Source organism: Genypterus blacodes, unplaced genomic scaffold (assembly GCF_046128005.1).
Source record: "Genypterus blacodes isolate CSIRO-AG114 ecotype Tasmania unplaced genomic scaffold, CSIRO-AGI_Gbla_v1 ptg000067l_1, whole genome shotgun sequence".
NCBI lineage: Eukaryota > Metazoa > Chordata > Actinopteri > Ophidiiformes > Ophidiidae > Genypterus > Genypterus blacodes.
The window spans coordinates 14,623,612-14,638,818 of record NW_027466879.1 but is presented as its reverse complement, the minus strand read 5'-3'; the positions used below and the strand labels follow the sequence as shown (position 1 = coordinate 14,638,818).

Below are 15,207 nucleotides of genomic sequence, written 5' to 3'. Positions count from 1 at the left end.
CACTCCCTTGGAAATACAACCACAGCTGAAGTCATACTGGAATTATACAACTGATTATCACAGCCAACTTATTCACCTGCAGCCAGAACGCACCTGCTCCACTTGGCACAGCACCTCTTTCCATGCTGGATAGACATGGAAGTATTCCTCTTGGATAAAATCCCCACCGAAACCTGGTAGCACTACCTAAACTCAAAAGCCAACAGCTATCCACCTCGCCAAAGTGATTCAATTAAATGTTGTAAACACATAGCAGTAATGCAACACCTGCATTAAGTGTCCATATTCTCTTGCTGCTCATACACCCTATTCCCAGCATGCAAAGAGTGAGATGCCTCACACGTCTAGATCTCCAGCTGGGTGTGATGCATGTTTTTTTAACTGCTCATATTTTAGTCCTCAGCATAAATTATTCCCGATGATCTGAAGTAGTCTAGACTAGGCTGGTTACAGGAAAATCTAAAATATCAAATCTGGGTATGTACAGTATGTAATGTTGCTAGACTTATTGTAGATTTGCGCTCTACTAACAGTTTCTTGAATCATGAAATTAAAAATGGTGATGCTGCTAACATTTGCAAAATAATTGCAAACAAATGGCTGGATCCTTGTAAAACAGGTCCAGCTTAAGTTGGCTATGACATTGTGTCAAGCTCAGACACCCTACTTAAATATTCAGACAGACAGGCTCCCCATGAAATGAAATAATTAATGACATTTAAATGTTAAATGGATCTCTGTGTAGTTTGCATTAATTAGGTGGATTAGAAACAAATCCCAGTAATCCATCTGATTCCAGAGAATGTAATGGTTTGGCATTTGTCTTGCTCTCACAGCAAGGTACATCACTTCTCTGCAGCTCTGCTCATCCAGAAACTCACAATCCTGCAATCACAAGAACTATTGCATGAATTATAGATTAATTGCAATTCCGTCCAGTCTCTGAAATGTTTACTAGAAACAAGTCAAACGCATGCTGGCAAATTTCTCTGAAACACACTGCATTAAATAGATAAGCCTGATAAGACAACAAATTGCTCAGTTCCATTCTGCAAAATAAGTTGAAAATATATTACTTTGACCACTTTAAAGACATGAATAGACCCACAATCTGCAAAATTGAAATGCCTGAATGAATTGTCGTGGTATAAAACCGATAGAAAGAAGCATCATGATGAATGACAATTACGTCTTCATGACACGTGCTGTAGCACCATAACCCGAGAGCTAATTTTGCGTTAAAGTGAACAACCAAATCAGCATTAATCTTTGCTTCACATCACACAAATATACTGTGGGCTTGTGCAGAATCCTACTAGTTTTACCCTTGTTTTGCTTTTTCCCTACTTCCCTATGCACAGTAATATTTGTTATGGTACAGAAATACAGTGCTGAGTCATGTTGTAGCCTCTCACTTTCCTTTTAACAGCTCTCCTCCACACACAGCATAAATCAGAAGAGGCACTATCATTTGTTCCATAGTACGATAACAACGAGCCATCCTGAGAATTAAGAAACCTTGTGTGTTGTTTGATGTCACATGATAGGTGTGACATACAGAGGAGACATACTGTACTGTAAGTCAAAGGGTATTCTCATGTTTGTGGCTATTTCTGCTCCTTTAAACTGCACAATCTCATTTGTAACTCGGTTGATTTATAATGCAAAGCCAAAAATCCCATCCCTGGGTGTAACAGGGTTTCTGTGGCTGTAGCTGAATGAAGATGAGCGTGCTGGCCCATGCTGACAACGTTCACTGGCTATACAAATTGGGGAAAATCTCTCCAAAATGATATTACATACATTGTTGGAATTGCATTTTATTCACCCGTGCATCTGCACTCTACATAAAATGGTGTTTTTTATTACTTCTAGAGAAACAATTGGTGAAAAAAATATGGATGACCAATGGAGGGCACGCTTTCCCAATATGTACAGTATCCTTTGACACAGTGAAATGATGTAGCTATTCTTGGAGGCTGCTTGTGCACTTCAGTGGATGTCATTTTTCACACCATTAACTACAGCCTACTTGTTTTATTCACAGCACAAAGATAGGCCAAAACAATCCTAAACACGCCCACGAGCACAATTGCAACAATTGATCTAAGCTGTTCCACCCAGTCTGTCGCAATTCAGTGCAGCAGGAGGAACCATTATCTCCATCCACCCTTCATCTTTCTCTGTCTGTTCTCCTCTCACCGTCTCCCTGTTGCATTCTTTCTCACTCTCCCTCCCTCCCTCCCTCCCCCTCTCTCTCTATCCTCGCCTAGGGACAAAAAAAGAGTTCATGGCTGAAAGATAATGTACAAACATCTGTGATACAATTTTCACTCGTTTATCTGTAACTAGCCTACGCCTGGTGTGTTAGTTGATAAAAATCAATGAGCATGATGAGCGCAATTTTGAAGTGTTTCCCTCGGCAGAGTTCTAACCTAAAACCCTCATTACGGCCTATGCTGAGTCCAGGGTTCTTGGAGCTGAGCTCAGAGGGCCAGCTAATCCAGTGGGCCTTACGGACATGATGGACTAGTCAATATGCTGGGACTGCATGAGGAATAAGCAGCAGCTCCACAGCAGAGCTACGTAAAAGAGACTCAGGGGAATGCTTTGTGTGGTTCACTTTTATTCTCTTCACAGCTCTCAAGGTTAGATGCTGTGAACGTCTCAACTCATTGCTTACCACTACCCCTCATTTTCTACTTTCCTTTCATTCCCCTCTCTCCAACCATTGCAATCTTTGGGCGAGTGGTGGCTCACAATCTTAATATATATATTTAACATACTTGAGTATTTCTTTGTGCTCCTTTCCATTTTTACTTCACTACATTGCGGTGGGAAATATTAAAACCTTTTACTCTAATAACACTGCAGATAATCGCTACTTTTGAAATACAAAACAACTTGTGCCTTGTTTCACCTAAAAGCCACAAAGCCTTTAATACATTATGCTAAGCGTTTTAGAAAAGAGGTCAAAGAGATTATTCTAGTGTAGAAATGCATTTAATATTTCAGATGACTCGATAGCATCAAAATCCTGAAAAACATTCCCTTCTAGGATTTACATTGATGATAACCAGGAATAAAAGTTCTCTGGGACTGATTCTGAATATCCTTCACAATGAATATCGCTTAAACAGACTGCTTCGGTTGTACCTTGAAAATTTGGAATCTGAAAACCTAATTGATTGATTTGATGTCTTTGCAAGTCACTCTTAATATCCATGACAAATCAGTTTACACAAAACATGATCTGACATTGGATTTACAAAATACTGAGGCAATACTTCATCAATCCCACAACGCTAGAGCAAAACATCTGATCTAAGCATCAAGGTAAAGACGCAGCGCTTTGGCTGTTTTGTATTCAGTGAAGAATAGACGAGACTTGAGGTACCTTGTTCCTGTTGTTTTACTGAGCAAAGAGAACTCTGCTGGAGGCACGCCACCAAGTTTAATTTTGGAATTTAATAACACACGAAAGAGGTCAGGCAAGGAGGAACAGAATTGATAGAGGCAAGCGGGCGTATATTTGTCGTTTCCTTTTGAATTGCTTTAATGAGAAGGATACTTGTGGCCCAGGTTTGTCAAGTAGTAGTGTTCCCCTCTGTGTTCAAGCTTTCAGCACGTCTTGGTAAGTGTTGTTGGCTTGGAGGGCGGCTGGTCTACATGTGCACAGGTCTGAGACTGGGCCAAACCATGGTTTAATCTGAACTAAATGGGTTCTCCAGTGCTTTATTGGCTGAAGCATCCTCGCCGGAGATCAATGGGCTGTGGTCAACTGGGCAGTAAACGCAGGAAACTGGCAGCCAAGTCAAAATGGCTGCTCTCTGGGACGTGGTCTAGGACACAGCTTTGTGACTGATTGTAATTTCTGATTGTCTGCAGTCAATTGGACAAACAGTAATTGCCACAGCTACCAGCCAGATACTCAGCCAGTTCAAGTCATCATTCAGAGTGAAAGTAACTTCAAGTACTGGCTTAAGTACAATGTTGAACTTTTTTACATCACCGCATTTATCTGATGTTTCTGTTTTGGCAAGGCAGCATTCAAAGTTCAGAGCTGACAGAAAAAGCACTTCATCCGGTCAATTAAACAACTTAGTGCAAGCACCCAGCAGGAAGATGGATGTCTACGTTTACGGTCTGGTGTTGATGGTACTAGAATTTGATCGTGTCGTCCATCTCTGGTTTAACAAAGACAATATCATGTCATCCGCAAGCATCTCTGTGCACCAGGAGCACCTTCATCAACAGTGCCTCAAAAGCTAAAGCCAAAGCTAGGTGGCTCATAGTTGTTTCAAAAGAGGCCGTGGGCGTCTTTCGTAGCCAATGTGAGTCACTATGTTGACATGCACACTATACTGTTTGTTTGTCTACACTGCCGTTGAGTCAAAGAATTCCAAGAAGATACGGTACATGTGCAGATCACGCAAGTTAGGTGTGTAACTTAGAATAAGCTTAGCTTGATTCCTGTCAAATTCAAATTGGGGTGTATGCAAGAGTATAATTGTTTCATGGAGTATAAAAGTTTTCATTAACATGTAAAGAGAGTGTCAGATTATTAGACCCTCATACTCAGCAAATGCATTGCAGCTACACTAAATCTGGCCCTTGGAATTATTTACAGCAACATTTTATAGTTTGCAGTCAAAACTAGAGTGTTTTTCCTGTGTGTTGAAATGGTCTTTGGTTTAGCCACCCCTTTGGTTACCTCAGGGTGGGGGAACTGATGTGGCTCAGTACTATTCATGATAGCTTCAACTGGGAGGTGCCATAGTTCCTCCTCCCCTTGGCTGTATCCTATCTGGCTTCAGTTGGGACCAGGAGACACACTAGTTGCTCCTTGGCTGACAGGCTGACTGATCTAGGGCCAGCTGTTGGGATGCCTCATCCTCCACATCGAGCTTAACAATGTGGCATTTAAGCCGTGAAGCTCTTTCAGACATGAAAGAGCATCGTAGGAGCATCTTTTGCCATCCTGTCCTCCATGGATGATTGTAATTTTTAGTGAGATTTTGGGGTTGACTGAAGGACTTGGTATGCCTCAAAAGAGCTAGGCTGTATTAGTACAGTGGCACTCAACCATGTCAGATGGGGCAAAAAGCCTGCCATCAAATAGTGCAGAGAGGCTGTTAAACAGGACTTCTGTGACTTTAATTACAACATGATGAATCATATAAAAGGAATAACAGCACACAGTAAAAGAGAGATAAATGACTGCCCTTCCTACTCTCACGCCTTAACAAACCTGGCTGGTCACGACTGGACGTGTCAGTTTGTACATTTTACAAAGATGCAAGTTTTGTCAATCATCATATAATTCTAGAAATGCATGATGGTCAGTGTTAGAAAGAGTTCAGTCTTTAATGCGGTTGGGAGACTCAGCTTTATTACTGCCTCCTTAGGCCTTCCGCAGAGAAGAAACAATAAGCCATTCTCCCGCATCACAATGAGGATGAACAGACAACTAGCAGCAGCTCTCCTTAGGCTGACTGATAGAGGCCAGTATCCCGGACACACTGTACTCTGCTGCCGATAATTGCTCTCTGTCCAGAGATCGTTCAGAGCTTTAATTCTGCCCGCGGTCCTGATTTCCTTCTCGTGGCTTCTCGAGTTGAACACAGACACGTAGCATTACCTTCTCATAGCACGATTCCACATAATAACTACACGGACGGAATATCAGTCCCTCAGTTCCATTTAAGTCTTGCACCATACTGCCACCCCACTAGAACCACTCTGTGGCATTTTTTCTGTTCTTGCTTCATTAAATTCTTTCAACTTACCAGTCTGTATCTCTCTAATAACCAACATGGGTGTTCGCCTAGCATTTGCATATCATCAATTGTTCAAAAATGTTTCATTGAATTTTAGTTTTCTCAAAACGTATCGACATTGAAAATTGCAAAAGGTGCTATTCATTCTTCTCGTTCCATGTTTCCCTAAGGTTGGGAATCACATGGTACCTGAATGAATTATTCCATCTCTACCTGACACTAATAATGACACTGTCAGTAATAATAATGCATATCATATTATTATTACAAAAGGAGTAGTTTATCAATGGATATTCTTCTGATGTCCTTCCTTTAGTTCCTTCTCATTTTATCTGTCACAAAACTTGAAATGGGATTCATAGATATGATGGGCTGCATGACAATTGTAATTGGCTTTTGAATGGAACTATCTTGAAAGATTGTGGATGCGTTGTATTATATTTGACTTTTGAAATATTAAGCTTGAGCTTGAGACTGTGTGTCTCATGTTAACCTTGCCTGGACTTAATTTATCCCTGCACAAAACCAGGGGTTTGTTTCTTTGGCTCTGTTGTGTGAAGTCAGAAGATGAGACAATAAAACAAAGGTAGACACCTCTGATGGATTTTATACACATTTTTATATATATTGAAGTGTTTCTATTTCTGGTTTTCATTGCAAAATACAGCCTAGGCCTGTTCGATTCTGAAGATTAACACCACTTCAATCAAAGGAACCTCTGTATGTAAATACATGTCAGTGACTTTCAAAGCTGGTGCTTGTGAACCCTGCTGGATTCCAGCGTAGCCATTCAGACTGCAACATTATGATATCCACTGCAGTATATTATGGGCTGTGATGTCTCTCACAGCTGGGAGAGGAAAAGTGCAATTACTACTGGGTAGACTAGAAAAGCAGTCGTGGGACTGGAGGGCCAGGACTGAAAGCATTACTGCATGCTGTGAAGGTCTGACGGAAAACACCCAAGCCTCACGTCCTCAAATGGAACTTTCCTTCATATTGCCTTTGAAATAAACATTCATGGAAGGCAATTTCTCAGCTTCATTCAAAATGGCTGACGGGGTGTTTGCTAAAATTGGAATAGAAATGATCATAAATGTGTTGCTTGCATGTGTTACTCTTTGGGTCTTACAAAAAATGACTTATCCATTCAAAGCCAACATAAAACCAATTATTAACAAATTGGAATCCTAACTCAAATCCTTAAGAATGTTTTACCAATTATTGATGCACCCCGCTAACAAATCGGCAGAGGCAATAACCCCTTTGCAGGATATAGTCCAACCCTGTTCTAAAATCTAAACTAAAAAAGTTTCTGCCCTGAACAAATACTTCAACATATGGACTTTTCAGGAGAGGTTTCGTCTGAAACTTCTTGAGATATGCAAGACCTACGGTGATATAAGTATAGCAACAGAATGGTAAGCACTTTATTTATGGGGCAGCAATGTGGTGTGGAGGGCAGACATTAACCCCTGAGAGCACAGTAGTAATTCCAGGTCCCCAGACCTTGAGGGTGACAGTGACTCATTACAGATCCATTCTTTTAGTTATTTATTTCAATACTTTCACACACCAGTTCATCATATATTTATGTGACAGTCGTCATCTATTATATCGTTCCTTTAATGTAGCTAAGAGTAAGAAATTTTATGGAACATTGGGCCCCTATGCTGTCTGATGTTGCTACACTGAGCACTGATTCGGTTTCTTTATCTTCAATCTGGTAGGTCAGTTAATGGCAGGATATTGATATGAGCATTATGACTGCCACTGCAGCTAATGTGATTCCTAGCCGTTCCGATATGTGGGCTTGTGCTCTCCCAATAAAAAATGACATTTGAGCCACTGTGTAGAGGCCTCTCTAATGGGGTCTGGGATAAGAATGGTAAAATGTGTTGGAGCTGGCAGAGGCGCAGGCCGTGTTTTTGTTTATAAATAGCTCCAGCCAGCATTATTCCACTTGCCGTTGTCCCATAATCATCAATCACTCCTGCATTCAGGCTGGCTTCTCACACTCACTAGAGAGGAGGTGCACAGTGAGCTGTGCCCTTGCACCTCTACGCGTGCAAGTACATAAAGCAGAGTGTGGTGAGTAAGACAGAGGTGGGAGTTAGAGAAAATGGGGAAAAGGCTTGTGCTGTGACGGATTGAGTTATGGCACCTTCACTATGGCTGTTCAAAGTCCTCCTTCTCCGCTCCTCAGGTCATTGGATGCGCCCACATCTACCATTGCACTTTTTCAACACACACATACAAACACGCACACACATCCTTCATCAGAAGCAACTGGGAGAGTACTAATGCAATGGACCTGCTTGGTCAGGCACAACTGTTTGCTTGTGTTTCATTTGTCTCTGTCACTCTATCTGCCTTTGGAGAGAGCTCACAGTGTTGAGCACACTGCAAGGGAAAGATCGTAGAGAGATAATAAGGGCCATTTTGCACTCTAATGCCATACAGACACATGAACAAACGTGGTATCAATGCAAAGATATTTCTTTCATTCCTATACCAAGCATGTTTTAGTCCATGCACTCATCCTGCTACATGTACCTTTACATGCATGTAAGCACAGGCATGCACGCATCCGCAGTGTATCTTTTTACAGATCATTGTACAGAGTATGAACACACACACACACACACACATACACACACACACACACACACATACACACACACACACACACACACACACACACAGACACAGACGTTTCCTCCCAGCGTTACCATGGCACTGGCAGCAATACAGTAGGAATCTTGCTGATGTTAACAAAGTGGTTATATAACTATTGCAGTGATAAGTCGTCAGTCTTACCTAAGCCCTCTTCTGTGTTTCTATTCAGACTGACTCAACAGCTCTTCGTGTACTGTACCTTTCACAAGACACCTCTGAGCACATGACCTAAACTGGCAATAAGCAATTCTTTCAATTCAAAAGAAAGATAACCTTGCTTGAGCTATAATAAACATCTTCCTGCTTCAAAAACAAAAGTAGATTCTTATCACTGTCAAATCTTAGTCAGCATCTCCACGTTGTGAGAAGAGTTTTACACTTTGTTATATGCAGCTTACGTGAGAAGCACACCCACCTTCTACCAACATTCTTCCCTGCCCCCTGTCTCTTCCTTGCCTTGCTCTTTCTCTGTTTTCCATCTCTAAACAGTGAACATCTGATATGTGTAAGCTGATTCTGAGGCTCACCTCCCGGAGTTCCTTGGCCACATCCTTGAGCTCTATGAGAATGCCTTCTAGCTGGTTGATCACCATCTTCATGTGGCTGCGGATGCGTTCTCTCGGGCTGGGGGTCTCAGAGGTGTCCCGGGCCTGACCTCTGCTGAGGGACATCCTTTACAGGGCGAAGTGGGGCCAGTGGCCAATAGGCTGAGGGCGTGGGGGAGCCGAGTCGGGGTCCATGTCTTTGGCTACAAGGAGCCTCAGTGCTACTGATCCGAACAGGGGCCCCAACCACGCAGGGAGACCTCAACATCTTAAAAGCACCTGGGCAGCCAAAACACCTTGCCTTGCCCGCACACTCGACACAGGGTCACACTCTGACATCCATGCCTTTGGATTGATGGGTTCAAGAATGTTGAGAAAATGACTGTGGGATGATTCAACCACAGTAAATCCATGGAAAAGAAACAGGCAAAAAAACATGGGCTCTTACATAATCATGTTGATCCAGCTCATCTCATGTCAGTGTATATCTTTGAAACTGTTCCCAAGATGATGAGATGAGATTCTATTCTTCTTTCACTTGTCCTGTACAATCTTTTTTAGTTGTGAAACACAGTGACATAATGGCAGGCTACAATACAAAAGTAGACGCAGCAAAAAGTGTGATTCTTAAGAAATGGGTGTTTATATTCATCACTCTATGGAGTAAACTATCCAGGATAAATAGAAAAATAGAACTTCCAGCAGTTGCTTAATCTTCAAAATTATTGTGTTCTACATTATCGATGGCCAGCAGGGAGTAGATCTGCCTTCATCTCCCCCCTCAGTGAGGGTCACTGTTGTTTAAAAGAGAAAGGACAGACACTGGGGATAGTCCTCTGTACGGTGTAACGTTTCCTCCTAAGGTGAACCGGGACAATAAAAGGGATGAAAAACAGCCTACATTAAAATAAACATCTCTTAACATCCATTTTCTCTGCACATGATGACTTAATCGTGTCCTTCATTTTTTGTCCGTGAAAGGGAGAAAAGTAGGTGGACGGTTGCGGAGGTTTTCAAGGATGTCAGATCTCCCATAAAGCACCTCTTGTTCCAGGTGGAGCAGAATCAGAATTGCTTGATTTCTAAGCCAGAGGAGCATGACTTGCTTTCAGAATTGATTCAAAAAATACCCCCAAAAATCATGGTGCGAATAAAACACAGTCCAAAAGGTCTGGAGGGGGGACGAGCACCTTCGCTTGGAATCGGGGTGGCAGCTTGTTTTGTTTTTTTTGTCCCTATGCAAAACTGTTCTTCAAGTCCTCTCACAAATTCTGACCCACAGCAGCCCAAAGGGGTGTGCCCAAAAACCAAGGGAGCAGAAAGAGATTCTCTTCTCTCTTCAGTTGTTGCTAAGGAAACCCAGTCTGCCTCCTTGTGCTGTGATTGGATAATTATTTTACTTCTTATCCGTGTAGTGTATGTTTCCTCTATGGACTCTTTTCAGTGAGGCAGAAGGCTCTGTGCCATCCAGGAGGACGAGATAAATCCCATGAAAGCTTCCCAGAAGAGCCCCAGAGAACGAGCGGCGGAGAGAGCTTCTCGCCAAATCCAGAGCGATGCTGCTGCCACAGGATATGCTGGCCAATCACACATGGCACCTGGACAGACGGGAAAGAAAGCAATCACTCTCTTGCTCTTTTCTGCCTCATTCTTTACCTCAGCTTCTTTCCATTTCTGCATCTTTCTGTCCTCCTCTCACTCTCTCACTCTCACTCTCTCTCTCACTCTCTCTCTCTCTCTATATGTCATAGCAGTGCTCTGAATAAAACGCAACAACAGTGTGAGGAGAGAGCTAAATTAACCGGCTGATTGGACTTGGCAATTCTTAGCTGTTTTTGAAAAGCATCCTTTGCTTCAGTTACACTTGCTCCACTTCCACACAAACATACATGCAGACACGGACTCACCTTTTCTATACATCACTTGCTGTTGCTATGCCCAACGCTCGCTGCCTGTGCACAGCAGGATGATTCAAGCTACACAATCTGCTGGTTCCTTAACAGTCTCACTCCCTCTGTCGCACACAGTAACATCTTCTTGATGCTTGATGCTGTTCTCGTTTCCTCTCTCTCTCTCTCTCTCTCTCTCTCCCCCTCTCCCTCTCTCCTCTATGGCTCTCCCTCTCCCTCTCTCCCTCTCCCTCTCTCTCTCTGTCTCTCTCTCTCTCCTCTATTGCTCTCCCTCTCTCTCTCCTCTATTGCTCTCTCTCTCTCTCTCTCTCTCTCTCTCTCTCTCTCTCTCTCTCTCTCTCTCTCTCTCTCTCTCTCTCTCTCTCTCTCTCTCTCTCTCTCTCACTCTCTCTTGCACACACAGTTCTATCTCTCCCTCCCCTACTTACTGGCTTGACAGAGAGCGAAGCGTCTATCAGCAGGGTTATTTCACTCCAAGGCTGTGGCTCATCAGAGGAAGAGTAGAAGTGGAGGATGAAGCTGTGAAGAAGGAGGAGGAGGTTGGAGGCATGAGATGGTTACGATGAATTGCCTGATAGCACAGTGAAAAAAGGAGAGGAGGCTGAAGATGACTAAAAAGCCAGAGCGGCGAGGAGAGCTCCTGCTTCAAATTCTGATGCTGTTGCTGTGGCTGCTACCATCACTCAGATAACTGTGCTGCTGAAAAGAAGCCACCCGTCATCCCCATCAGCTCTGACTGCATCAGGAGGCTGCAGACAGAGAGGCTGAACTGCTCAGCCGATATGTGCAGAGCTGTGAAAAGGAGCTGTGTGATTCCTGTGACAGTGTCTCCTCGCGGTCTATCTGCCCATTTGCATCCCTCTCCCTCTTCCTGTCACTCTCTTCATCCCCGTCTCTCTGCCCCTGCGCCCTCGCTGTGTCCTCACTGACTGCCTGGATGAAGGGAAGCTGATGCCAGAGTTTATTGTGGGGCTCGGGCTCCTGCCAGCACCACTCGGCTGCTCTGCTCTGCTCTATGGAGGAGGGGCTTAGTGCTTTAAAGGCACAGTTTCTTTCCTTCTCTCTCTCCTCTCCTGTCTTTTATTCAGCTGTAGTATCGCCCCTTGCTATCTTCTCTCAGTGTGCCCGTGTATCCTTCCTCACTGCTCTATCTAGGGTGTTATCTCTCACTTCAATTATAATGTGGACTTACTGTGCCGCCAGCCAAGCACCACTGTAGGGACAGAGAATGTCCAAAAAATCCTGGCTTTTACATCATTAATAAACAAAGCAGGTTGGTGTTTGATGACCTCATCTGACTGAGAGACAGAAATAGGGAGGGAGGGCCCACATGACTTTTCCTCTGCCATCCTCTTCATCAGGATTTCTTTTTTAATAAAAGACAACCTTGCATAAACCCACCAGAGGCAATTACTGCAATATTAAATTAGATTTCTAAAGCAGATAACATAACAGCAATGCAAATTCACAATGATACAATCTTTGGCGTGTTGTGTGTGCAAGTTTCCAGAAGGTTTTGGCAGATAACTGTACTGAATTGCCACAGGCACAGTGCATTGTTTAGTATTAAGTGTAAAGAGAAATGCAGAGTGGATTCAGATTGGGAGGATCTTCCTTACAGATGAATTTGTTCTGAGGTCCTCTGTGTATTCTACTTCTAGTATCACAGACGTTATGCTGATTCTGTAAGGCTAATTGGGGGAATATTCTGCACCATAATATATTCCTTTTTGAATGTTTTCTTTGATTAATAAATTATTGGGTTTGGGCTCTCAGAATATAATAAAGAATGTTATAACTTATATGCTGTATACAGTATACCTCTCAGTACACAGTAATAGTGTGTCACCTCAGGACCCCAGTGGGTTTGGGAGGTGAGATCATGTCTCTGTGTCTTTCGCACATTACTGATGCAGAGTTAGATAAGCAGTCTGCAAGAAAGCAAGAATCAGGTGTCCTTGAGCATGTGCTTTCTTTGGAGATACGATATTTGCTCAAGTATCCCTTCTTAGAACACAGCAACTCTTCTTTTCCTGACTAACCTGTATGCACACATGAGATCAATATGCCTACAACAGGCTTGGTGGTTCGCATTGTTGACTCGCAAAAAGAAGGTCCTGGGTTCAAATCCCGCCCACTGAGTCAGGCCCACCAAAAAATATGAGTATGTAGGCATACACACACTCCTCTCTAAAGGAGACTTGTTTTGATAATTTGGTACCAGTTAGACAACAGTTAGAAATAGTTAGAGATTTTAGTGGACCTGCATTGTTTGGAACTGCCGCCCATAAGCTATTGCACAGCTCTTATTGATGTCGAAGAGGTCATGGGTGCTTTTACTCCTGCTTTTTTCCCCCCTGCTGTCTTCTCTGCAGTGTATTTGTTTCAAATCCCATTTACAGAATGTACAAAGGACATTTCTGTCTAATAAATTGGTGAAAGGTGAGCACAAAGTTATTAGAGGTAATCATTATCTTCGCTGTCTCAGCAGCCACACATATGTTGACATAGATGTGTGGGATAACTTTGACGTAAAACGCCGTAAATGGCTGTAAAACACTGTGAATAAAACCTGCTGGACCTCAGAAAAAGTAAACACATGATTTAGTTAGTTTGTTCTCTAAAATCTTTTCAAGGATTATTGATATAAAACTGATATAAAACTTGGCAGTAGTGTGAAGAGGTCAGAAGAAGTCCTTTATGATGTATATCAGACAGCACCACCCTCTAACCTGGACTATTGATTATGTAACCGTAAAGCACTGGCAAGCACATGAGTGATTCCACCAGTTATTCTCCAAATACACATTTTTACAAGGAGTACTTGAGCCATTGTTGGAGAAAAGGAACGTTTTCAAAGCTAAATTTGTAATAATTCCAGAAATAATTCAAAAATATTGTGAAACTAAAGCTACCCAAGCCAGACAACACATGAATTATTCTCACTTTACCCTAATACTAGACAATGGACTGTAAATTGTTTCAAATATTTTTTATATGTATTATTCAAAAACATGTTTTACTCTATTGGAACAAAATGGGTAAACACTAAACAGGCACTGTGTATAAGAATATAAGGGGAATAGATATTCAGATCCGAGCCATATCCTCCATATCCTTTTCTTCCTCACTATTTAGCTCTCATTCTGCCTTCAGTACCGTAGTTTCCCTTCACTGCTGCTTCGAAATGCTGAAAAACAAATCAACACTTGCTCCCAACAACAACAATGTTTATGTTCATGAGACAAATCCATGTTCCTGTGTAGAATCCTCTCTTTCGCTCATTCACAGCCACCTAGTCACCTCCGTCTTTGTTGCCATAGTCATCCACAGCCTCGCTCATGCATCCACCTTTGACCTCATTATTGGGAATTTGTTTGCATTAATGACTGGAAAATCCTCACATTGTGGATGATTAATGTATTGGGTTTGTTTCCAAAACGACAAGAGACTCCAGATGTGACTGTCTGACACAGTGAGATAGTGGATGGACTTTTTCAAGAGAAGTTTCATCCTTTGGATATTTTACTGATGAGGTTAAATATTTATGCTTACATGTCACAGCTACTGTGCATATGAAAAATGCAAATGGTAACATGGGACAGACTCAAATGAGTGTTAATTGCAGTTTTTATTGCACATTCAACACATATTCATGAATATTACATAAAAAAACACTTGGCAGGCAACTTGTGTCTGACATAATTTATGTGTAAGTACGTAGTGGTGATATGTTTCCACAGAGTAGAGTTTCACTATAGGAGGCTTAACAGGATACACTGGTAACATGATATTTATTCAGTATGATTTGGGTTTGATGGTTTTATGTTGATTGAGACAGTAATTTGATTTAGGAACCGGGGGACTGAATGGCTGTGTTCTTGATTTCACACAGACCTCTGATACACTGAGTGACAGAGGGCTCAAAATCCAAGCCCGTCTTAAACAACACCAGTCTCTCCCCTTGCCTGTCTACTGACCTTTTGATATTTGACTCTGTTTGTGTGTGTGTGTGTGTCTGTGAGTTGTGCAGCAGGCAATGAAGCAGAGCCTGCCTCAGACCATAACACTGTGATGGATCAATGCTCTTACTCAATGAAATGAAGCTTATGTGACTCTTTCCTCACTCAAAATTGTCAATGTCAGTCTGAGATTTGCACCAGCAACCATCTAGTTACATTTCTGCTTATCTAGCCTCTATTGCCAAAGAGTCAGCACACCTGCAGCAAAGGATTTTCCACATGACCTTCCATGCAAATGGTTTATTTAAAGGATTATGTATATTTGAAGGAG

At 42.3% G+C, this 15,207-nt stretch overlaps 1 protein-coding gene across 1 annotated transcript in view; it reads right to left on the bottom strand.

Annotated features, from left to right (window-relative positions):
* insyn1 (inhibitory synaptic factor 1) overlaps nt 1-9,130 on the bottom strand; it is a 38,246-nt gene extending 29,116 nt beyond the window's left edge. Inside the window, exon 1 of the mRNA XM_076155288.1 lies at nt 8,987-9,130. Within this exon, the coding sequence (XP_076011403.1) occupies nt 8,987-9,130 (144 nt within the window). The remainder of the gene's footprint in view (nt 1-8,986) is intronic.
* Nucleotides 9,131-15,207: the final 6,077 nt, after the last annotated feature.